The sequence below is a fragment of the Bubalus bubalis genome, chromosome 14 (assembly GCF_019923935.1).
Source record: "Bubalus bubalis isolate 160015118507 breed Murrah chromosome 14, NDDB_SH_1, whole genome shotgun sequence".
Taxonomy (NCBI): domain Eukaryota; kingdom Metazoa; phylum Chordata; class Mammalia; order Artiodactyla; family Bovidae; genus Bubalus; species Bubalus bubalis.
This window is the reverse complement of record NC_059170.1, coordinates 26,715,312-26,741,185: the sequence shown is the minus strand read 5'-3', so window position 1 is coordinate 26,741,185 and position 25,874 is coordinate 26,715,312. Positions and strand designations below refer to the sequence as shown.

General features: G+C 51.1%; 1 protein-coding gene across 4 annotated transcripts in view; it reads right to left on the bottom strand.

Annotated features, from left to right (window-relative positions):
• PHACTR3 (phosphatase and actin regulator 3) overlaps window positions 1-25,874 on the bottom strand; it is a 218,286-nt gene that overhangs the window by 178,399 nt on the left and 14,013 nt on the right. Inside the window, exon 1 of one of the 4 annotated variants that reach the window (XM_045162669.1) lies at window positions 23,025-23,573. The exons of 1 other annotated variant lie outside the window; for it this stretch is intronic. In XM_045162669.1, the coding sequence (XP_045018604.1) occupies window positions 23,025-23,142 (118 nt within the window). In that variant the 5' untranslated portion in view covers window positions 23,143-23,573. Of the gene's footprint in view, window positions 1-23,024; window positions 23,574-25,874 lie in introns of those variants that run through there. 2 more of the 4 variants (XM_045162672.1, XM_045162673.1) reach the window with 2 other exon arrangements.

Below are 25,874 nucleotides of genomic sequence, written 5' to 3'. Positions count from 1 at the left end.
ATTAGAGACCATAGTTTCAAGTATACAGAGAGACACAATGCAATGGTATGACACATTAATTTAATAATGTGGTAGTTGCTCAGTCGTGTCCAACTCTACAACCCCATGCACTATAGCCCGCCAGGCTCCTCTGTCCACGGAATTCTCCAGGCAAGAATACTGGGGTGGGTTACCATGCCCTTCTCCAGGGGATCTTCCCAACCTAGGGATCAAACCTGGGTCTCCTGCATTGCAGGCAAATACTTTACCATCTGAGCCAACAGGGAAGCCTAATTTAATAAAGGAGAGACTGAAAGATCACAATACAGTAAAATTATCCTGGGTAAAGTATTTTTACACAAAAAATGTCTGGAAGGAAACATTAAAAGTAGTCCTAACAGTTATCTTTGGATGGTGGTGGAGAGTTTGTGAATGGTTCTTATTTCTTTTGCACTATTTTTGTGTTTTCTGAATTTTCAATAATGAGTATTGCTTAAAAAAAAAAAAAAACGCCTAAAAAGAAAAACAAAATAAAGGGGCGTTAGACAAACAAGCAAATAACCGAATAGTGAAGGGCCTGCCCTGCTGGTCTTGTGGTTAAGACTTCATGCTTCCAGTACAGGGGGTTGCAGGTTTGATCCCTGGTCAAGGAAATAAGACCCCACATGCTGTGTTGCACAGCCAAACAAAATTTTTTTAATTTTTAAAAAATGGTGAAATAACCCAACACTTGTCCAAATCAAGGATACCAAAGAAGGTAGAATGGGGGTTAGCAAGCTTGTCCACGTGTCTGAGTCCCCTTTTCTATGTAATTCTGACCTCTTCTTCCCATAATCTAGTTTGTAGAGAAGCAGTCTACTCTATGTCCAGACCTCAGCAGGACAAGGTCATCCAGACAACCAGGGAGTCGGTCACAAGGGAAGCTGTCCACATTCTCTGTGAGACTAGAACAGCCACTAGTCATCAGGTTTCCTAAGTGATGGGACCTGATTTTCATGGGAAGACTGGGGCTCTGAGAAGCTTAATTGACTTTACACAGACTAACAGAGGAGTAATAAATAAAGCAGAACTAGGGCATCATCACTGTATAATTTATCTGTACATAAACAGACACTGAAAACCACCAAGTCAGAGTTAACTGCTCCCTGAAAATTCTGAGATATCCTTGACAAGATAATTAAATGTTATATACATATGTGCTGGATTCACACATATCCATAGATCTATTTATCCATCTCTCTCTCTACTAAGGGAGAGAAAGACATAGAGACACAGAAAAACAGAGACAGAGGGGGGAGGAAAGGGGTGGAGGTGGGCAGGGAGATGGAAGAGAGGTTTAAGAAAAATACTGTACATTCAGTTATGTGTCCCTACCCTGCTGGTCCATTTTTGGTAACTTATAAACTGAGTTCCTTATCTCCAAAGACACATTCATGGGCCTTTTGCATGACAGGTATATTTTTCAGTATTCTTATAGTTTGTTACATTTGCAACACCCCTGTTCTAAAGTTGTACTGCATTCCTCAAAGAGGCAAGGTGAAAGTTTACAACTGCAAAACCACCACAGCCATCCAGGTGATCTCCCTAGAACCCAAGCACATGTCCCCTCTTGCTGCCTTCTGTTGGTGTGAGGCACTCATCAGTCTGGCCATGCGTATTTTCTGTTTCTTTCTATCATTTGACTTGCCATCTCTACCCCACCTCTGCCTTCAGCCATACTAGGGCAAAAAATATGCTGTTGGGTGTACACTGCATTTTTCTCTTGCTGTTTAGTCACTCAGTCATGTCTGACTCTGCAACCCCAAGGACTGCAGTATGCCAGGCTTCCCTGTCCTTCACTGTCTCCCAGAGTTTGCTTAAACTCATGTTCACTGAGTCAGTGATGCCATCCAATCGTCTCATCCTCTGTCACCCCCTTCCCCTCCTGCCCTTATCTTTCCCAGCATCAGGGTCTTTTCCACTGTGTCAGCTCTTCACATCAGGTGACCAAAGTATCGAAGCTTCAGCTTCAGCATCAATCCTTCCAATGAATATTCAGGATTGATTTCCTTTAGGATTGACTGGTTGGATCTCCTTGCTGTCCAAGGAACTCTCAAGAATCTCCTCCAGCACCACAGTTCAAAAGCATCAATTCTTTGGGGCTCAGCCTTCTTTATGGTACAACTGTCACGTCCATACATGACTGCTGGAAAAGCCATAGCTTTGACTAATAAATCTAAATTAATTCTAAGCTAAATAAAATGTAAAATTCCATTCCATATGGACTGACCTCATTGCAGGTATTCAGTAGCCACCAGTGGCCAGTGGGTGCCATAGAAAGCATAGCACAAATGCAGAGAGCTGCTGCTGCTGATCTGTGAGGACACCTCTCAAGTGTTACCAGAAAGGACAAAAGCATGAATGATGTCTCTAGTGCAGGGGGCAGCAAACAAGTTCTATGAAAGGCCAGAGAGGCAATATTTTAGACTTTGTGAGCCAGACATCTCCGGGCAACTACTCAACTCTGCTATTGAAGTGTGTAAGCAGCCACAGGCCATATGTGGATGAATGAGCATGTCTGTGTGCCAATAAAACTTTATTTACAAACACAGGAGGTGGGCTCCCTGGTCACAGTCTGCCAATGCTTGCTCTAGTGAACATTAGTATTTATCATCATCACTAATAGCCGACAGCCTCTTATCCCATGTTGGGTACCACTGGAAATGCTGTAACTACATCTTTAAATGTATGCTTTAATTTGTTCACTATGCTTCCCTGGTAGCTCAGATGGTAAAGAATCTGCAAAGCAGGAGACCTGGGTTCAATCCCTGGCTAAAGAAGATGCCCTGGAGAAGGGAAGGGCTACCCACTCCAGTATTCTTGCCTGGGAAAATCCCATGGAAAGAGGAGCCTGGTGGGCTACAGTCCATGGGGTTGCAAAGAGTCAGACACAACTGAGTGACTAACACACACATGATCCAGGTCGATTAAGACTACCAGTATCCCCATTGTACCGGAGAAGGCAATGGTACCCCATTCCAGTACTCTTGCCTGGAAAATCCTATGGACGAAAGAGCCTGGTAGACTGTAGTCCATGGGGTTGCGAAGAGTCAGACATGACTGAGCAACTTCACTTTCACTTTTCTCTTTCATGCATTGGAGAAGGAAATGGCAACCCACAGTGTTCTTGCCTGGAGAATCCCAGGGGCGGTGGAGCCTGGTGGGCTGCCGTCTATGGGGTTGCACAGAGTCGGACACAACTGAAGCAACTTAGCAGCAGCAGCAGCATCCCCATTGTACAAAGGAGGAAACTGAGCCAGACAGGTCTAGTAACCAACCCAAGTGGAGGGGCTGGGATCTGGACCCAGGTCACCCTGGCCCTAAAGGCTGCACTTGAAACCACCCACAGTCCCATGAGAATGGAAGGAAACTTCACCACGGGATTTCTGGCCTCCAGAGCATTGAAATACTGCCTTGTGTTGCAACCACTTCCATGGGCTTCGAAAAGTCTGAATCCACTCTATGTATTTCACAAGCAATAAAAAGAAGACCAAAAGCTGTGAACTGAATGGCTTTGGAAAAATAAGAATATTAATATTTAAACTTTGCAAAGAAATTATATAAAAATCAGATGTTTCCCAATAACTTTCTACAGCTAAGTGGTTTTGGAGAAAGTATTCTTTGCAAAATTCAAAATGATAATTAAGTTAGGAACCTATTAATTAATCTATTACAAAGTCTTGGTTTTGTAAGAGCCTCCTGTCTCCACATTCTAAATAATTAATTGTGCGATCCATTAACCTCGAACTCTTAAACCACTCAAGGAACCAGAGTCAAAAGCCACAGTGGGTAATAAATAGTGAGCAGGGGTGTCTCATTATTGAAATTAAATATGACATTAGCAACTCCTGAGAATATCCCTTCAGTGACTTACAGAGCCCTCCATGACACACAAGACCAGGCAACATAAAAGTGTCCAAGCAAAGCCACACATCCATGAAAAAAACCTGAACCCCCAGCATCACTTAAGTCATGGGGGTCAGACAGGTCCTCCCAGGAGCAGAGGCCCCACAGTTGCCTCCTCTCAGGCCCCCATTAACTCCTACGCTCCTCCAAGGACACTTCTTTTTTCAACACCCTCAGGGATCTCCAGCTAGCTAGGCGCCCCGAAGACTGATGGGGAAGAAGGGTCATGCTCTGGCATCTCCCTGGGGCTGGGCAGATGCGTGGGAGAAGGATGGAGAGCATAAAGCAGGGGAAGAAGGAGGGTCTTTGGATTTTGTCCCCAGCACTTCCACTAGTCTTGTGACCTGGACAAAACCACTTCCACCCTCTAAGTGCCTGTGACAATTGGAGCTCTTGGTTGTAAGTGATGGAACCCCATGTCCAACCAGCAGAAGCATTAAAGGGATTATAAGTGATTCACTGAGACACACAGGGGTGCACCAGCTTCACTCACAACTAGATCCGGGACTGAAATGAAATTTCTGCCGATAGAAATCAGTCCTCACCTCCTAATGGGCTGGTTGGGAAGCCAGTGAACACTGAAACCTCCCCACGGTGGCCTGGGATTTAAACCACTGCCCAGTGTTCTTAATCCTGCCCAAGTGTTTCTTCCTTCGGCTGCAGGGAAATCTTGGTCTACAGCCACTCCTGTGGGTGTCATTTATCATCACTGTCATCAGGAGCTGGGGTGCTTCCCCCCAGCGACTCTCCATCAGTCATGGGCGTCAAAACTCAAATCCGCAGTGGCTGTCTTAATGAGCAGGAGGCTCGTTCAGTGCCACCCACCGGGACTGTTCTGAGGACAACCATGGAACCGGATTTTCTTCTTCTTTTTATGTTTTGAATGACTTACACAGAATCATAAGAGCTAATCTCTGAATCCAGAGAGACAATTGTGTTTATTCTGCTCCATTTTCTGACATGAAACAGAAGGTTCCCTTAGACGGTGCCCCTGTGCAGCGTCTGGCAGCAGCCTAGACCCTCGGGATCCACTGGTAACAGACATGTAGCCTTCATGCCCATGGGACTTCTCTTAGCAAAGACCACAGAGGCGGGACATGTGCTCAAAAGGTAAACAGGGAGAACTCACTTCATCTCTCACGGTGGAAGATAAAGCCCAGTAACATGACCTGGGGAAAAGGATGACAGGGAGAGTGACAGCAGATCTTCAGGGATTAATACTAAAGCTTCCCAGGTGGCGCAGTGGTGAAGACCCGGCCTGCCGGTACAGGAGATGCAAGAGACGAGGGTTCGATCCCTGGGTCAGGAAGATCCCCGGGAATAGGAAATGGCAACCCACTCAGTATTCTTGCCTGGAAAATTACATGGACAAAGGAGCCTGGTGAGCTACAGCCCGTGGGGTCACAAAGAGTCAGACACAACTGAGCGACTGAGCACTGAAGCAGAGTAACATGATGTAGAAACAGAACCCAGATCCTAAGGACTTTGTTCACTTCTTACAAGATGCCATAACCTTGCTTCTAAGCAGTTAGCTCCAGAGAAGCGACATGTGAGTTGCAACATGAAAGTAACAGACACCAATGACAAGAACAGCACTGACCGCTTCTGTAGGCTCACCCAGCCAGGCGAGGCCACAAAAGTGAAAGTGCAAGTGAACTCGCTCAGTAGGCTCACCCAGCCAGGCGAGGCCACAAAAGTGAAAGTGCAAGTGAACTCGCTCAGTAGGCTCACCCAGCCAGGCGAGGCCACAAAAGTGAAAGTGCAAGTGAACTCGCTCAGTAGGCTCACCCAGCCAGGCGAGGCCACAAAAGTGAAAGTGCAAGTGAACTCGCTCAGTAGGTTCACCCAGCCAGGCGAGGCCACAAAAGTGAAAGTGAAAGTGAACTCGCTCAGTCGTCTGTAGGCTCACCCAGCAGGCAAGGTCACAAAAGTGAAAGTGAACGTGAAGTTGCTCAGTCATGTCTGACTCTTTGCGACCCCACGGACTGTAGCCTACCAGGCTCCTCTGTCCACCGGATTTTCCAGGCAAGAATACTGGAGTGGATTGCTATTTCTTTCTCCAGGAGATCTTCCCGACCCAGGGATTGAACTCGGGTCTCCCACATTGTAGGCAGACGCTTTACCATCTGAGCCACCAGGGAAGTCAGCAAGGTCACAGGTGCTCTGCTAATAAATAATTCCTGTAAGTTAGTGTAACTGCTACTCTCATTTTACAGATGAGGAAACTGAGGAACAGAGAAGTTGATGAACTTGCAGAAGGTTACCCAACTAGTAAGTGGTAGAAGCTGCACTAGAACCCGGGCAGTTTAATCACCACGTCCCATCGCCTCTCACAGCCACGCCAGCCACAAGAGCCACAGGATGTATTGTAGCAGGATCTGTTTGTTCAGCTCTTCCTAAGTGCCAAGCCCTACATGCTTTTCCATAGGCTGTCTCGTGAAATTATCACAACAAACCTGTGAAGTGAGACCCATGATCAACAGAAACCCAAGACCAGAAAGAGGTTAGGTAACTTGTCCTAGGCAACACAGCTATTTGAGAAGCAGCTCATCGCTGTCCTAGGTGCTGGTCACTATAGCAGAACAACACAGATGTGCTCTCTTCCTCCCTGGAGCTCATAATTGGAGGGGTAGTCGGGGGAGAGGGCAGAGAAGGCAATGGCACCCCATTCCAGTACTCGTGCCTGGAAAGTCCCATGGAGAGAAGAGCCTGGTGGGCTGCAGTCCATGGGGTCACTAAGAGTGAGACACGACTGAGCGACTTCACTTTCACTTTTCACTTTCATGCATTGGGAGAAGGAAATGCCAACCTACTCCAGTGTTCTTGCCTGGAGAATCCCAGGGACAGGGGAGCCTGGTGGGCTGCCATCTATGGGGTCGCACAGAGTCAGACACTACTGACGCGACTTAGCAGCAGCAGCAGGGGGAGAGGGTGGAGAAGGCAATGGTACCCCACTCCAGTACTCTTGCCTGGAAAATCCCATGGACGGAGGAGCCTGGTAGGCTGCAGTCCATGGGGTCATGAAGAGTCAGACACAACTAAGCAACTTTACTTTCACTTTTCACTTTCATGCATTGGAGAAGGAAATGGCAACCCACTCCAGTGTTTTTGCCTGGAGAATCCCAGGGACGGGGGAGCCTGGTGGGCCGCCATCTATGGGGTCACACAGAGTCAGACATGACTGAAGCAACTTAGCAGGGGGAGAGGGAAATGGTAAACAAATAATCTCTAGAAGCATGGACAAATTATAAAAGCAAAAAAAGTATTTAATGGAAGAACAGGATGTTAGGACAGAATGCTCACAGGCTCTGAGAGAGAGAATGGAAGAGAGGGGGCCAGGGATGGAAGCACAGCCAAAGTCCAAAGTGGAGATGCTCTGAAGATGAAGGTGGCTGATGACACAAAAGCTGCAACAAACACAGCTGGGAATCACCCAGGAACAAAGGCTGGACACCTGCCCTCAAAAGCTCACCCTCCACTCCACTGAGTGGCCATGACAGTTACCCCCTGCACCTACTCTCCCTGTATCTGGCCACATCCAGCTTTCCCCTGGGATCCACCCTCCCCATCTCAGTCCTCAGGCTTTGGTGAAGCTGACCCACTGCAGGTGCTCAGACCAGGTGTGTTACCCGGCTGGCCAGTGAGCTTTCTCCATCCTCACTCCCCAACCAGTGATTAGTCAAGGCTGGACACAGGGCTGAGGCAAGCTGAATCAGCATCAACCCCAAGCAATTTATTTGCCTTTCTGGAGAACTTGTTTTTTGCTGAGATTGTTGAGCTGGAAGGTTATGAGTGTGGAACTGCCAAGAGCCAGCCTATGAAGACAGCCTGCCTGAGAAGGAGTCCAACACGGGGAAGGGCAGAGAGAAGGGAGGGAGAGAAAGAGATTCCAGTGACATGGCTGAGATCAGGAAACAGGAGGCCAGGCTTATTTCCCACTGTACCCCCACCTCCCTAGGGTAAGCCAAGTTGAATTGGGATGTTTGTTACTTGCAGCTGAAGGCTGACTGGCTCAGCTTTGAGGGGGACGACATGCTAGGAAGCAGACCCTTGTGGCACAGGTGGAAGCAAGGGTCACAAGTCACTGTTGCCAAGGTTAGGAACCTCTTGTCTGAATCCAAGGGAGGAGGGGGAACAGAGACCTGAGAGGCATCTGGGGTGGGGCAAGGAGGCCTAATAGGAGGGGATAGTTCAAGAAGGTGGGCTGCCATTGCCCTCTGGAATGGGAGAGAGGGCCACTGTGATATTGGGACTGTGTCCCTAAAATTCCATGCAATTCACAAGCCGGAGTCCTAACCACTAGTTTCTAAGAATGTGACCTTATTTGGAGAGAGGGTCTTTACAGGGGTGATGAGTTAAAATGCGGCCATTCAGGTGGGCCTGATGTACTACAGCTGACCCTGAGCCACACACACACAGAGGGAAGATGTGAAGATCCAGGGAGGAGACGGCCGTCTGCACCCTGGCAGGGAGAGGCCTGGAATGAACCACAGCCTCAGAAGGAATCCTCCCTGCCGACACCTGGAACTGGGTCTTCTGGCCTCCAGAACCAGGAGGGATCCATTTCCCTTCCTGAGGCCACCCAGTCTGCACCTCTTTGTTAGGACTGTCCCAGGAAACCATGGCAGCCCCTAAAGGGGTGGGGATAGAGAAAAAGCAGCCTCCCCAAGGCCCGGCCTTTCAAATGTGCAGAAGGGGCAGGGGTGCTGAGCCTCGCTGGGAACCAAGGAAGTGGGGCCTGGGGGTCCAGAGGAGGCGGCTGCCCACCCAGGGGCATGGAGGGAGCACAATGTGGATTCAGGAGCCGAGGGGGAAGGGCCCACCACCTGCTGCCTGGGCACCAACACCCCTGACCAAAGGGCCAAAGGGCTTTTATCTAAGAGTCGAGTCTCCTCACCCGATCGTGGTGATTCTATAAGTGTAATAGAGTGTCCTGCAACTTACACCCCAAAAGGTGCGTGTACAGTCTGGTGACATTCGCTGTGGCCCCTGGTTTAGTGACAGTGCTGTGCCCTGCGTCCACTAGCGTCCTGTGCCAGGTCAGGGGTCACCATCGAGAGAAGCTGGCGGAATTCTAAGCACTACTTTTTTGTAAGTTCCATGTGAATTTAAAAGTATTTATTTTTCAGAATATTTATTCAGCTGCATCAGATCTTAGTTGGGGCACACGGGATCCTGGCTGCGTCATGTGGATCTTCCATTGCAGCGCAGACTCTCTAGCTGTGGTGCATAGACTAAGCTGCTCCAGGCTTGTGGGATCTAAGTTTCCTAACTAGGGAGGGAACCCACATCCCCCGCATTCTAGGATGGTTCTTAACCACTGGACCACCAAGGAAGTCCCTAAAAGTATTTCAAAATAAAAACAAAGGAAATACACAAAAATGTAAAAAGTCTTACCTCCTCCGTGTGGCCCCCACTCTCCTTTGCCTTATTAACAGCCCATCAGTCTTTCTCAAAGCCAGCCTCTTTTGGCCCCTCTGAATATGAGTTGTGGGGAACCTTCCAGGACACTTTTGCACCCCTGAACAGGGTTGGAGGCCCACTAGGAGCCAGGAGAAAAAGAACAATTCTCCCACACTTTCAATGCTCGGTGTTTGGGCTCACTGGGGAGAGAACAGTGTGGGCTTTCGCCCCAGTGAGAGGAGCCTGCTCAAGCTGCAGCCCCTTGGCCAAGGACTCATCCAGGCTCTCGGAAGCCCACTGGGAGATGGTGCGGGGCTTACTCCCTGTGAAATGCCTAATTCTAGCTTCTAGCCATCCTTCGCTCAGGCACAGCGTCCCCTGGCCTGTCTCAATGGCAAGCCTTGTCCTGGAGGAGCACAAAGAGGCCCTTGCCCGGGAGCCAAGAGCAGGGAAGTTGCAGCTGAGATGGGGGTGTCTCCCCCTGCTCCCCAGTGACTGGCCCCATTCTTCCCCCTGCCCCTCTCTCACTGGGGGCCTGGGAGCATGCACAGCTCCAAACTCCTAAGTGCCTCTCCTGGCAAGTGGAGAGTGTAAATAAACCCTCGGGGGAGGAAACAGGAGCGAGGCATGGTCCCGGAAGTGGTCCCAGAGTTGGAAACTCAGGGTGGGGGAGGGGAGATTTCTCTATCACTGGGGGCATTAAAGCAGGGACTAGATTCTGTGCAGGAATGCCAAGGGTGCTGGAGGTAAGCAAGTGATGCATAGACAAATGGGTACATGATAGATTGATAGATAGGTGATGAACATTAGACAGAAAGACAGACAGCACCTGCTGCTCCATCTGCCTGGAAGGCTACTCTCCAAGGTCTCTACACGGCTGATTCTCTCCTTTCCACCTCATATCTCTACAGATGCCCTTGCTTAGAGGCCCTCTAACCCCTCCCAACCACTCTCCTTCCTCCAGTCTGGCTGCAGGCACTGAAAACAACCTGGCATTTCATCACACACCTATTTCTTTCTTAACTACTTCCCCTTGTCCCAGGAGACTATTCACCTTTTGAAGGGAAGGACATCATAGTCCTTACTGTGACCTTCCTAGCCCCCAAAACAATGACAGGCATACAGCATTGGTGTATGCATTGGTGTATACAGTAAGTGCCCAATAAATACTCATTAATGCCTGGCAATCACAAAGTCCAGGGAGAAAGTTTAGACTGACTTCATTTTTAAGCTCCCCAGAGGGAGTCATGAAGACCACTCCTGGCTCAGAACTCCTGGGTTGAATACCCTTCAAATCCAGCCCAGCCCTGGAGCCCCCAGAGGAGGTAGCCAGCCCCAGCATAGAACAAGCCACAGGATCTCCCAGACCCTGGCTGTCAGGAAAGAAACCTCCACATCTGCCACCACAACACAGGGGCACATGGCCATAGATGTAACAGGAACCTGCTCCAAATTCAATGCAGAGTCAGAGCCCGCCAGGCACAGAGAAACCTCATTCAAAACTCAGCACCTGCCCAGCAGCTCGGAACAGAGGATCACTGTGTAACTCAGGGCAAGAAGTGGCTCTGGCCTCTTCACATGTACTGGTCGGAGTGGGTATCAGTTACCTACAAGGCGTAAAAAATCACTCCACTACTCAATGGCCCTGAATAATAACCATTACATCATTCACTTGCTGTGGGCAGGGCTTGGGCAGGGCCCCTCTGCTGGATGTGGTGCCAGCTAAGCTGGAGACACCTGGAAGGCTCCCCTCTCAAGAACCATCAGCTGGGGCACCCAGTTTTCCCCAGCAGGATGATCCAAACTGGTGGCAGGTGAGAGGGCCAAACAGAGGCTGCTGGGCATCCAAATCCTGGGTCCAGAAGTCACACTGCATCACTTTTGGTACACTATGAGCAAGTGTAACATGTGGATGCAAGGGGGCAGGAGACAGTCTCCCCCACCCCCAACAGGAGAGGTGACAAGGTCACACTGCACACGGGCAGTGGGGTCGGAGGGAACAATGTGGCCACCTGTAGAAACAAACTGAACAGCGGAGGCACAGAGTGGGCAAGAGACTCGCCTGAGGTCACACAGAGTCAGGATGGGAAGCCCCACAATATAACCTGGCAACCTCCCTCTGACCCCCACTGCCCCCACCGTGGAATTCAAGTTCTGAGTCCTACACAAGCCATTGGTGTGCCCAGCAGAGGTCACTCAGCTTCCAATAGGATAAGCTTGGACTTCTCCAGAGGGCAGCTCATGGCTTCCAGGAGGAACATGCCTCTCCTGGAGGCACCAGGAATAACCAGAGCCTGGCCAGAGAGAGGACCCTGGCTGCCTGGCCACCTTCCTTCCTGTGGGACTGGCGCCCGGCACAGCTCATGGGACATCTCTGACTCTTGGAGCTTGAGGGGCTAGAAACATGAGAAGCCCTTCTGTGTGTGGTGAGATGGTTAACTACACCAGGTCAAGGTCTCCTAGCAACTGTGGAGAATCACCCTCTGCAGGCAGGTCAAGGTGACCTCCTCGCCAGATCCACTGCCCAGCGTGACCCAGGAGAAGGGCGGAGAGTATTGTTCCCCCAGGCTGAGCTTTCTGCTCTTTGAGCTGAATTCACGGACCACGCACCTGGGGGCAGGAAACACAGTTATTTTACACCAGCTGCAGGCGCTGGGCTGCGGTCAAACACCTCACCCAGCCTCACAATCACCCACATTCTACGAAGGAGGAAAGTGAGGTGATGCCTGCTAGAGGGACCTGAGTCACGGTTCCAGACTGACTGCAAGGCCAGCTCCAAGGCCCCAGGCACTATGGCTCCAGCTGCCTGCAGGAGGGACAAGGGCCGTGTCACTGACCGTGTCCACGACCGCCTGTGGCTTTGACAAATGAGGATAAGTTACAACAGGACACACACACATGTACACATGCACGCCATGACTCATTCATCCACCCTCCATCCTCCTCCAGCCACTAGCTGACTTCAGCCCATGACACTCCAGAAGCTCCCTCCTGCCTCCTGGCCTCTGCCCAGCCGTTCTCTCTGCCTGGCACACCTTTCCTGCTCATTCGGCCTAGTGGACTCAAACTACCTTTTGGGTCTCAATTCACTGCCCCTGAACACCTTCTCTCAAACAACCCCAGCCTGCCAGCCCCAGAGCAGCCCTCCCCACTTTCCCGAGACTAGCATCTGAGCCCACCCCCACTAGACAACCCACAGGGTGGGCCACATTTCTGCTCTCTGTGGCCTAACAGAAGGCCCTTGATTTGGTGGGTGGGAAGTGGGGAGGAATCTCACTTGCCATGAGCTGTGGGCATCATCCTGCATCTCTTGTCTCACACTCTCCTTCCAACCTGCACTGGCTCCCGGGATGTCACCCTGGACGATGTTAACTGCGCCCTCACCGCCTCCCGCCTGAAGAGGTCAGCAAGTGAGATGCAGCAGTCAGCTTTGTCCAGGTCAGAAAAAGGAAACAGAAAAACAAACCAACACACCAGTGATTAGAATCTATTTCCTACGAGCGAACAGCTGCTCTGTGCTAATATCCTCCTGGAATAAACCATTATTAGTTAATTTAAAAAACCACACAGAGACCAATTATTAACAAATCTGTAGGTTTATTTTAGCCTGGCCTATTACTGCTAAGTTGTCCTCTGAGCTACTGTCCCCTCTGCCTGTCAATCAGCTCCAGGAATTTCCAACAGGGCAAGACCATTTAACCTGCTCATCATGCTTTGCTGTTGCATTTCTGGGGATCTTTTCCCCTCCGTTTTACTTTTCCTTATGGGTACATGGGACTAGGAATAAGAAAGGGCTGCTGGGTGTCGTTACCATGTTTTTACAATAAAAGTGGTTTCTTGTGCACCTTCTATGAGCAAGACACTCACACTTTGGCTTTTGGAGCCAAAGACGCAAAAGTGGGCAAGACCTATCTTTAAAGTAAAAAGATGCAAATATGTTTCCCAGAAAGAGTTTGAAAAATATTAGAGGAAAGTAATCACATTAAAATGCCAGTGCTGTTTGCAATAAGGGTCTTGAGGAAGAGACAAGCTCCATGAGATTCCAGGGGAAGACAAACAGGGTTTGGCCCCTGTATCCTCCACCCAGAGCGCCTGCCCAGGAGAATGCAGGCAAGAAGCAGAGCTTGGTTTGTTCCATGTGGTATGTTATTAGATGCCCCCCCCCTTATTCACCCTTCCCTCTGAAAAGGATGAGATAAATAATAAATTATCCCTAAATCCTGCATTAGTTCCTATTAAGGCAGAGGTTTCTAGTTGCAAAAATTAGGGGAAAAAAACACAGAAGTTGAAAAACAAACTGCTGTTGCCTCCACTATCCACATGCCCTCCTTCCTGAGCCCAAAGCCAACCTCAAGGAGCCCGGAGTCAGCTAAACACACTGCAACCTCATGTCTGTGAGGGTGTGACTCAGCCTTTGACCTTGACCTTTGACTTGAGCAAGTTAAACTAGCCCTGCATTCTGGCTCCCCTGGACCAGCTCCCTGATTAGGAAGATGGGCACAATCCCCTCAGAGGAGCCCCCAGCGCACACTAGCAACCCCTGGAACCAGCTCCAGGGCCATACAGGAGGGAGGGTAGGGGAATCCTACAAAGCTACCTGATATCTCTCAGCAAGAGTGACCTTAGGCCAGAAGGGACCCTTCTTTCAACATCGAGAGGCACGACGAGGGAGCCTCAGAACTGCACAGAATCAGGGATTTCCGCTGTTATCAACAAAAACGTTCAAGGGCCTCCAAGCAGCCTCTGGTGGAAATGTCTCCATAATGACAGGTGGGGATAAACACCAGCTCATCATGACCCAGTCTTCCTGTATTCCAGGTTCTCTGCTAAATGCTTTACAGAAACCAACCCATTGAATCCTCACCACCAAATGTCCATGCAGGGACGCTTTATAGGGGGGAAACAAGGCTCAGAGATGTTAGGTAGGATTGTCAAAGTCACGTAGACCCAGGTAACATCAAACAGTCCACGCACTTGCCAGTTCCCCTGAACACCTTGTCTGCTGGCCTCCCAAGGCCAAGGCCCAACCATGGGAGAATAGAGGTTGCAGGAAATCCCAGCATGAATGTGACCAAGCCCCTCCCATCAACTGGTGGACTGTATTCCCTCCCCTTGACCTTAAGCTGGGCATGTTCCCACTCTAACAGAATCAGGCAGAAGTGAGGACCACAGAGCCTAAGAGGGCCCATGCATACCCCCAGCCAGGAGGCAACATTGCTGGGTCCAAGGAGGATGAGGTACAGGTGAAGAAGAGCCACCCAGCTGAGCCCAGCCTAGATGGTCAACCCTGCCAACCTGCAGACAGCAGAGGAGACAGCACCCAGCCTGCAGCACAAAGGTCTGCAGGCTGTCCTTATAGCATCAGAGGACACACTGGATGCCACACAGAAGAGGAAAGATCTGGGAGGCCTGGTATTTATTATCCACGTGTCCTGTCATTTCACAAGTCAACACCGTATGAACCGCGCCCCCCCCAACCCTGTAGCCAGAGGGTGAGATTCCAGGACAAGCAATCCTTCTTTACATCACCCCACACACACCCATCATGCCCCCTGCACACAGGGGCATTTCCTACATCAGCAGATAAACAAATAAGAATGGGAGAGTCACAGGTCAAAATGACAATGCACAAGAACATCTCTCACTTCACAGAAACCCACCCCATCTCAGCGATTTCCGCCACACCTGTGTCTCCTCAGTGCATGACCATAACTACTACTTCATTAATATTTGAAGCCCATCTTCTTTTGTTTGCAAATAAATTTGATTTAAAGGAGGACTGCAACCTACCAGTCTCTATGGAAGTGCATCCCCATTTACCTGGATGATAACACGAAAATGAAGGAGGTGGGGGCGGCTGAGGGAACCCTACAGAGCAGTGCTCAGATGGGGACATCCCTGATGCTGGGGAGCTCTGCACAAAAGACCCTGCCAGCAAACAAGCCAAGGTCAGCAGTCACTTGCCCCATGTGACTGCAGAAAGGCAGTCACCCTGCAATTAACATTGCCAAGACAAAGTTTTCCTGCCAAAGGGAAGCAGAAAGATCATTTTTGGCAGGTCTTCCTGCCTTTATTTAAATCTCCTGAGCTAGTGATTACAGCAAGGCAAAAATTTTCTCTGCACATGGCTATAAACTTCCAAGAAGTAATGGGAACAAAAAATTAACTAATGACAATACAACTCAATAGTAAGAGTATTAAGACCAAAGGCAACTTTAACAAACTGTTACATTTAAAACAACTGCATGACAATGTGTGATAAATACATTTATTAAGTCTGTAGCCACAGCTGCCACTCTCTCTACTCAGATCTTGGCAAATTCATTTTCTGACAGCTGACCAATCGATGCCAAAGTCTACTTATGTCCCAGCCATGAGATAAGGTGTTGCCAAGCGACCTACCCAAATGACTTGCTTTAACACACATGGACACTCACCCCAGCCCATTAAGACAAGACCTGCAGCAACTCTGCCCATGGCTGGTTCTCTGCCAGCTCCTTGCCTGACCTCCAGTAAATAAATCTTATCCTGGTGGCCATTCTAGTTAAATGAACTAGGAAAGGGAAGAGTACATCTGTGCCTGTGTGTTTATGTGACTACAGATTTGTATGTATTTGTGGCACAGGTTGCTTGAAACAGAAATGGGATAAACACATGGATCTGCTTCATCTAAAGCACAGGAAGTGAAAGTATTATTTGCTTAGTCATGTCTGACTCTTTGTGACCCCTTGGACTGTAGCCCGCCAGGCTCCTCTGCCCATGGGGTTCTCCAGGCAAGAATACCAGAGTGAATAGCCATTCCCTTCTCCATGGGATTTTCCCAACCCAGGGATCGAACCCCAGTCTCCCCCATTGCAGGCAGATTCTTAACCATCTAAGCCAGCAGGGAAGCCCAAAGCACAGGCCTTCCTGTAAAAAGCTGCATTTTGAAGCCAGTAATGGGTGGGCAGGGCGTAGAGTGACTGGGGCAGAGTGGGAGGGGCTGGTGGGTGGGCAGAGCAGAGTGGGTGGGGCATGCAGAGTGGGAGGGGCGGGTGCATGGGCGGGGCAGAGTGGGTGGGGCATGCAGAGTGGGCTTGAAACTCACTTAGATTCTAACTCCGCTCCACACAAACGTCCCTAGGGCCATCTGGCCCTTCGACCCTACCTCAAGGGTTTGGTGGAGAAGGAATAGCACCCCACTCCAGTACTCTTGCCTGGAAAATCCCATGGACGGAGGAGCCTGGTAGGCTGCAGTCCATGGGGTCGCTGAGAGTCGGACACGACTGAGCGACTTCACCTTCACTTTTCACTTTCATGCATTGGAGAAGAAAATGGCAACCCACTCCAGTGTTCTTGCCTGGAGAATTCCAGGGACGGGGGAGCCTGGTGGGCTGCTGTCTATGTGGTCGCACAGAGTCAGACACGACTGAAGTGACTTAGCAGCAGCAGCAGCAGCAAGGGTTTGGAGGAAGATTAAATAAAAGGAAGCAAGATGCCCCAGTGTAAAACTGAGCTGACAAGCATGTTTTCACTTCAGCCACTGAAAATTTACCAGATTATCAGCCAGTTAGAGAAGGGGCTGCAGATCAACCCACAGGCTGTCCCCACCTCTCCATCACAGAGTCCACTGCCTCCCAACTTTATTCCCAGAGGATGGAATGGTCTCAAGGTGATTAGAGGATGTCTGAGGAGACTGCTGCCCCTTCAAAGCTGTGAAACCAATGACAGTGTCTATTACAGACGATAGCTCGGTGATCCTCACCCACCTGGAGGAATGGACAATACTGACCACCATGTTACAAACAAGAAATGGAGATTCAGAGAGGTGAAGCAACTTGCCCAAGGTCACACAGCATGTATGTGGCAGAGCCAGATCTGGGACTCCATCCAACTCCAGGCAAAGAATCTCTTTAGATGTCATTGTTTTCTTTGTCAAAGAGACCCATCCAGCCAGAGCCAACCATGGCACATTGTAGGCTCTCTGGAGGAGCTCATTGAATTGAGATAAATTAATCTTGTGTGGATAAGAAATGACCTCTGCTTGGGTGTCCTCCCCTTAAGGATGTGAGATGATCAGCTGAGGGTCTCCAGCACAAGGCCTCCTAGACCATGTCCATTCTGTCTGCACTCTGACTTGTCTGTTCAGTCAACAGACAACCACTGGGGAACAGCCACGGGCTGCACAGCCAAGGAACAAGGGATAAGGACCTACCCGCAGGGTCTTCCACTCCAGAGCAGCGCTGACTGAGCTGCCCACAAGGATAGAATATTCTAGATCCATGCTATGTAACACGGCAGCTGCCAGCCACACGTAGCAACTGAGTGCTTGCAATGTGACGAGTGTGACCAAGGAAAGGAAATTTTAAGGTTGATTTATTTAATTTAGATGTAAATTGCTGTAAGTAGCTAATGACTACAGTATTGGAGAGTGCTACCCAGCAGGAGGGACAGAGCATAAGCAAGTGGGTCAAATAAGTGAGATCATTTCAAAGAGTGATCAGTGAGGAGATGCTAAGTGGCTGAAGTGACCACAAGGGATGGGGTGGGGGCGGGGCATAAACCCTGGACCCTGACTGTGTCTGACCTTCTGCCACGCCTGGCACCTGGGAAGGTCCCAGGGACAAAGCTGTCCCTTGTCACTGCCTTCTGTGTCCTGTTAAGGGAGCAGGGGATGAGGAACAGAAGTTTCAAAAGCTTTCAATCACTTCCTACGAGGAATGTGCAGTTGTTTTCATAACCAGGAAACATTCTAAGTTTTTAAACTCTGTATTTTTTTAAGCACCCAGCTTTTATGTTTAATAACCCCAAAGAAGAAGCTGACGAGGTAATTACTGCAGAGTTCTATTGCTAATTAAGCCATGGAGACGCTCTGCAAGGGGCCAGAGGGAGAACCCCAAAACTCAGGACTTCAGAGAAAGAGAGCATTTGAGGAAAGAAGCCCGGGAGAACCAGGCCATGGAGAAAGCAGGCTGAGACCCCTCGTCTCCACCCGACGCAGGGCATCCATAAACAGCAAAGGAACGCCAAGCCTAGAGTCTGAGGTGGGGCTGTGTCTGTGTGTCTGTCTGCAGCTCAGGACGGGAGTGGATGCTCTGAGGGTTTCACCCTCTCTGGGCCATAAGCAGAGGTGGACTTGTCCCTGCAGAGGGGCATGGCCCCTGCCCCCTCCACACTGAGCCTCCAGCCATCTCAAGTTGCCCCTGAGCAGGTTGCCCACAGTGGGCCCATCCAGCCATCTGGCCAGCCCCAGGCCTCATTCACTCAGACACTGTGCCTGGTCCCATAGATGCTTACCACAGCCTCCAGTGAGCAGTTGGCGATGGCCTCTCAGCCTAGTGGGGACGGTCCACTGAGAATAAGACCTAAATCCCAGGCAGTAATGAACATCGTGAACAAGCTGGGATGAGAGCTGGGTAGTGTGGGCAAGGCAGCTACTTTATCTCATCAGATAAACAAAGAGGGCCCTCTGAGGAGGCAACATCAGATCAAGACCTGGGCAAGCAGGGAGTCGAAGGACACAGCGGTCTGGGGCTCAGGAGGCAGACAGGTCAGGGCAGAACCCACTGGACACATACTTAGACACACACACACATGCACAGAAGTTGTCAGCAGAGACTGAGACAGTGGCTCAGGGAGGACTAGACTCAGTGGGTCCCTGGATCTGGTCCCCTGACCCGTACCATCAGCGTGACCTGGTCACTCGTTAGAAATGCACTTCACCGGCATACACCACAGGCTGAACCGGAAACAAAGGGGGTGGGGTGAACAGGTGACTTCCAGGTGACTCTAATCCACACCAGGGTTTGAGAATGAAATAGCTACATCAGCAGTCCTCCAGGGAGATTTTGCCCCCAGGGGACATCTGGCAAGTCTGAAGACATTTTCAATGGTCACAACTAGGGCTGGGCTACTACTATTTTTCTCGAGGGCAGAGGCCAGGGATGCTGCTAAACATCTGACAATGCACAGGACACCCCATAGCAGAGAAGGACCCCGTTATCAATGTCAGTGGTGCTGAGAAACCCACTTGAGATCGAAAGGTCCCCTACCTGGTTGCACAGAAAAAGACAAGTTGCAAGTCCCCACGGAAACATTCTAAACAGCTGACCCTGGTAACTCTTCATTTAGTCTCTGCTCTCTGGAAACCAGGAAGAGAGCTGAGAGTGGAGGGAAAAGACAGCAAGGGATGGCCCTGCAGGGACCGCTGTGTGTTGGGCGGGGAGAGGAATAGAGGGATGAGCAGGGAGCCGAGAGAAGGCAATGCAGCAAAAGCCCAGGGAGGAGAAAGTGGTGGGGAGAGGGGACCAGAAGAGCAGCAAAGGGACGAAATGAGGAGGTGGCACGTGACTAGATGGGTAGGAGGTCCGCACAGGACCAAAGCCACAGTCTGAGAGCTGATAGAATTCCTTGAGACTGGGAACTCAGAGGAGGAAAGGCAATGGGGATGCCAACTTGCCTTTTTAAAATTTTAAGTTGTGGGGAAAATCCTGACCATACTTGTGAGCACAGAGTGAGGATTTGCAGACAGGAACCCTGGAAAGCTGCCTACAGAATCATGAGTGGAGCAATGATATGGAAAGAGCATGAGGGTCGGTCCTCAAGGAAAGGCCTTCACCCTTGCCAGGAAGTCCACAGCCATAGATGCAGCCACAGAGAGATTTAACACAGTAATAAGGCCACAAAAAGATGCTCACACTTGCCATCAATCACAGAGCTACAAACTAACACAACGAGATGCCCCTTGTCACCCTTCATGAGAGAGAAAACCAGATGGACCACTCCAGGTATCGGGAAGGCTTTGGAGAAAGGATGCGCTCAGATTCTGAAGAAGCATCATGGGTCCGTTTTCCAGGGGGAAGCGATATCAGAAAAATTTTAAATGTGAATCTCCTGTGACCTAGACACAGCCTATAGGAAATTCACATGGGAGCACAAGGAGGCTTTGCCTGGATGACTACTGCTGTATTGCTTGTAATGGGTAAAAAATGGAAACACACATACAGCTCAACTGAGAAAAACATATTCTTCAGGATATTATGCGGTTATTAAGAAAAGGAGATGGAGATATACTTGCCATGTGGTGAGACCTCCTCCAAGATCCAGTGTTGAGTAGAAACCCAAACTGGAGAACCTTCCATGTGGTGTGAAACCACTTGTGTTCTCTCAAATGCCTTTCCCCAAGAACCTGTAGATATAAACACGCAGGAAAAGGTGGAGATGCTCCACAGAGCTCATCACAGAGATAACATGCGGAGAGGGAGGGAGAGAGATGTCACTGCTTATTTTCCTGTGATGTTCTGAGTTTCTGTTGTGAGAATACTGATGCACTAAAAATGCACTTTGGAGGGGAAAAGGGCAAATGCCATCGCGAGCTGTTTTATAAAAACAAAGAAACTGTGGTTTCCAAAGATGGAGGCAGGTGACTGCGCGCCAGGTCATTCCACAGCCGGCTCACCAGCCTCACTTCAGAGCAGCAGGTGGGCGAATGGGAGAGGTTATTCAGGGAAAGAGGACTGAAGGGCTGGACTCTACAGCCTAGTGAAGAAATGCCTCAGGTGGGTGTGACACCGCCACCAGCTTCTCTGGAAGCCAAGGTACCATGCATAGGGAGACGATCCCATCATGACTGACTGAGAGCAGGCCATTTCGAACCATTTGAAAATGAATTTTTAAATGGGTTTGCCCAAAGAGAAGCATGCACTGCCTCAGAAAGAAGTGAGTTCCCCATCAAAAGAGGTATGCAAGCATACGCCGAGCCAACCAAGCAAAGCAGTTGTAGAAAATGCTCCCCCAATCCACCCTTTCCACTTCAAGCTCCCAGGCTGCTTCCGACCTGAAGATTCTGAATCTCTTTCCACCGGAACTCCTGTGTCTAACCCAGTTCTTAAATACTTCATTCATTTTTCCTTTTCATTAAGGTTCTACCACTCAGAGAATTCTATACATAGAGACTCTTAACCCCAGGTCTCTGCTCTTTGGGTCCCCTTTTGTGCATGTGAACCTGAGACTAACTTGGGCTTTCATCCTCCCACGCCGTCACTGCATCACGGACATCCAAGCCCTTTCCCCTCTCCCCCAAGTGGACCGGCACGAATCACCTGCCAAGCCCCGTGTTCCCACCCACGGAGGCATCAACTCACAGACAGCCGAAAAGCTAAATCCTGCATAATTCCCATTTCAAGTTTGCGTCCTATCACTGCCAGGGAGACAAAAGGAGCTGAGGATTCTCTCGTGACGAGCCACTCAACTTCCATAATTGGAACAATCATGTATGTGCATCTCCGACACAGAGAAAACCAAACCATCATGGAGTGCTGAAGGCTTAATCCCTGATTTCTAATAAAAGGATTAATTAAAGCCTTAAGGGTCTGCTTAGAGCTGCCTCTGCCTGAAACTCCAAGGAAATTAACTTGCCCTCCCAGATACCAAAAGCAAAAAGCCAGGGATTTCCTCAGGCTGGTACCTTAGTTTGACCAAATGACACACTGTCAACAGTCTTAACAAAGAAATCTTACAAGCCTTGTATGGGTTTATTGTTTAAAATTTCAGATTGGGCCCTGGCGCCCACACAGCTGCCTCTAACGGGTCTTTCTTTGCAGTTAAATAGTGAAGCTGCTCTGTGTTCCAGCAAAGTGAAGGAATCTCCCCACGAAGCTGGATCACCCCAGCCCCAGGGGCCCTGTGGAGCTGCACGCCCACCAGTTAAGGTGATCAAGTCCCCATCTGGGTCTGGTGCCTTCAGAGAGAGAGAGTCATCAGAGAAAGGTAAGAGCAACTTATTGTCAAAACAGAACGTGTGAAGGGACCCTGCTTCCCTAGGATACCAATGGAGTCCTGTGGCTCCATACCAAAACACCAGCTTTGATTCTTTTTTTGAACCCTACATTTCAGAAGCTCAGACTTCTCCCTGTGAAGTGAAAATTGCCTTCTGGTGGAGAAAGGTTTTAATGATCACTTTGCTTCCTGCGTCTCCATGGTGACAGGCGCACAGCCCACCCCACCTCCCCCCCACCCTCCGCTTTATTAGGTCTTTCTTCCTCTCTGGAAAGTAATCAATCAAGCCTTATGGACGCCTTTGTGACCGGATTTATCACCTAAACAATCGACGTTGCTGTGGGGGTGGGGGAGTGAACGAAGTCCATATAATTTAATGAAATCGGGCTCCGTCCTGGCGCACGCACGCCCTTCATCTCCCCGTGGCAGCTCCGCCAACACACCTGTCCCGGGAGGCGGGTGGGCGCGCCCAGGTGCGCCAGGCCCCGCCGACTTGGGTGCCCCGCGGAAGCCCCTCTGCGCGGCTGCCGCACCAAGCACTCCCTGCCCGCGAGGGGACGCCCCAGCCAGGCCGCCTGGGCCACCGGAGCTGGGGTCCGGGGGAGGGAGGCAGAGCTCGGAGCCGGCACTGGTGGAGGCGGCTACGGTTCTGCCTCTGGTCCCCCAGGTGGTCAGCACCCAAAGGAAGGCAGCCCCTAGGAGAGGACAGCAGAACCCACCCGTCCTCAAGGAGGGCGGATGCGGAGCGCCGGTCTCTACCAGGAAAACCGGCTCCTCCTCGGACAAAGGGCTCTCAGACGCCTTACGGGGAGCCTGAGCGCCCGAGTCCTGCCGCGGCTCCCCAAACGCAGACCCGACGCGAAGCAGCGCCGGGGACGTGAGCCCAGTGCCCCCTGCCCTGGCCTTCCCCGCCTGCCCGGCCGCCCCCGCCCGCCCATTACCTGGGTTCTCCCCGGCGTCCGCGGAGGAGGTGGCCGAGGAGTCGGTGAGGACGCTGGGGTCACTCTGAGAGCGGCCCCGCGACACGAGGCAGCTGCTCTCGTCCTCGGACGCAGCCATGGGCCCGGCGGCGCTGGGGCAAGTTGGAAGGAGCCGCGTGCAATCAGAGCATCCAGGCGGCCAAGGTCACTGGCCAGGGGGCTGGAGGGGGCGTTTTTTAAAAAAGGAAAATCAAAAAGGACAGGGAAAGGGAAGGAGCAGGAGGACGAGGCCAGGGCTGGCTTCAGGGCGGTGAGACAATAGCCTGGCGGCGGCAGCCAGGCGCATCCCGGCGCGCGCGGCCTCACTCCGTTATTTATTCGTGTTTATTCCCATTCTTCAGTCTATATTCCAGGAAAAAAAAAAGTTGAACCAGGAAATAAAAACTTTTTCTTGTCAGTGTTTATTGCGTGCTTGGGGCAGGGGGTGATGTCCAGGAATTTCTGGGGGCGCTCCCTCCCCCCACCCCACCCCCCACCCCCCGGGGAAAGAAAGGAAAAAAGAAGAATCTTTGCTCTGGCAATAGCTTTAATCTGAAAGCTGTTCTTGGAGCATCTGTTGGAAAACATTAGGATTCTCCCATCATGCCGCGCGAGAGGAGCCTGACGTCACGAGAGAGGGGAGTGAGAGCCAGCGCCGTGATGGGGAGGGGTCTCAAATACCTGAACTGCACGCCGCCAGCCCTGAGGGAAGTGGGGGCTTACTCCTGAGTTCTGGATCGCCCACCCCCACCCCAGCCAGGCTCTAGAAACAAGGAGTCCACATACTGCTTCCTTCCCCTCCCCCAGCTGGAGAGGGTGCCTCCCTAGGTGGAGGCAGGGCCTGATCTCCCCAGCAGCTTCCCAGAGGTTCCCGGCCGGGGTTTGCACTCTTGGGGATTTAGACGGGGGTCTTGCTGCCCAGGAGCTCCCTGGAATGAGGGGGCGGAGCGTTCCCAACCTGTATCCCCGCCCACCGCATCCTCGTCCTCTCTGCCCATCCTTTCTTGCCCCACCCCTCCTTGCCCCGAGGAGAGAGGCAGGAGGGGTGCCTGGCTCCTCCAGGGAGGCTTCCCCCAGATTCCTTGATGGAGTTGAGGAGACCAGGGGAGGGAGGTGACACCCGCTAGGGCTGCCACTTACAGAGGTGTCCCCCGAGGTGTTAACGAGCAATTCTCACCCTGCTAGATGGAGGGGGGGGCGGGTGCCAGGGGGCGGGGAAACACAGGCAACTCCCACATCAGCTAAGGCAGGGACCCAAGCGCAAGGAAAAAGAGGCCAGCCTTGTAAAGTGCACAGAGAGGGACATGGTGGGAAGTGGTGTCACACAGCCTGGGCTAGGAAGGGGGCCAAACGCCTAGAGGGCAGGCCCCCAGGGACACGGGGTGAGGGGGCATGCATCAAGCTCCAATGGGCGGGATCCCATCTTAGCCCCTCAAACCACCCCAGGGAGCAGATGCGGCTCTCAGCCCCACTGTGATGAGAAAATCAACTGGGGCTCAGAGCAGGAGTGTGCCAGGAGTCCCACAGCTGGGCAGGGCCCAGGGACTTTCCTGGGCTGCTCATTCATGTCCAGCCCTGGAGCAGGGCTGGGGTGCAGGAGGGGCACCTGGCAGCGCTGGGAGAAGGACCAAGGACAGAACTGAGACACAGGAGATGACGGTCCTCACTGCACACGGGGCTTTGGGCTCTTAGGAGCAGGGGCCTCAGAGAAACCAAACCTTCCTTCCTTCCAAAAACCCCCACAGCCTACTGTGTAGGTGGTGGGCTTGCCAGACACTGGGGATCCAACAGAAACAAATGAGAAACACTTGCAGTGGGTCTTCCAGGTAGCAGGAGGATAGAGCCAACAATGGTGGCCAATAAATCAATAGAGGACCCAAAACATTTCACTGGAGTTGTCAACACATTGTTGTTGTTGTTCAGTCACTTAGTTGTCTCCGACTCTTTGCGACCCCATGCACAGTAGCACGCCAGGCTTCCCTGTCCTTCACCATCTCCCAGAGCTTGTGCAAACTCATGTCCATAGAGTTGGTGATGCTATCCAACCGCCTCATTCTCTGTTGCCCCCTTCTCCTCCTGCCCTCAGTCTCTCCCAGCATCAGGGTCTTTTCCAATGAGTCAGCTCTTTGCATCAGGTGGCCAAAGTGTTGGAGCTTCAGCATCAACACATACCATGAGGCAAAGAGGAACTTGGTAGGACATTTTACTAAACACTTTTTATCCACATAAAAATGTGCTGGATGGGGAAAAGGCTGAGCCCTTTTCTGGGGTGGCAGTGGGAGGGGGGGTATCATTTCTTCCTCACAAGCCTCAGAGGTGTGAGCTACCTTAGAAGTGAGTGTACCTGCCCAGGTCATAAGCCAGGACAGGCAGGGCCGATGCCCCTGGTCTGGGGTCTCTCCAAGTGTGTCCTCAGGCAGCCCCAAGAGCCTTGCCGTGTCCTGGCCCAAACACAGGCAGGTCTCAGGAAGCCCTCAACCTCATCATCAGTGCCTCCCACATCTACATGACAAGGCCTGCAGTGGGCCTAGCCAGCAGCAGATGCAGAGATGGACCAGCGAGGTTGAGGCGGGCAGGGGAGTGGGGGAGACAGCAGCCCAGGGTCATGGGCAAAAGGAGGCGAGAAGGAAGGTGGACTCATGGGCTTCCAGCTGTGTCCCCCCACCCCCCACCCTCATGCTTTGGGGCTTTCCCTACTCAGAACCTGTATTGCTACTGACAATATTTTTCTTTTAATCAATCGGTTTGGTCCTGGGTTGGAAAGACCCCCTGGAGAAGGAAAGGGCAACCCACTGTGGTATTCTTGCCTGGAGAATCCCATGGACAGAGGAG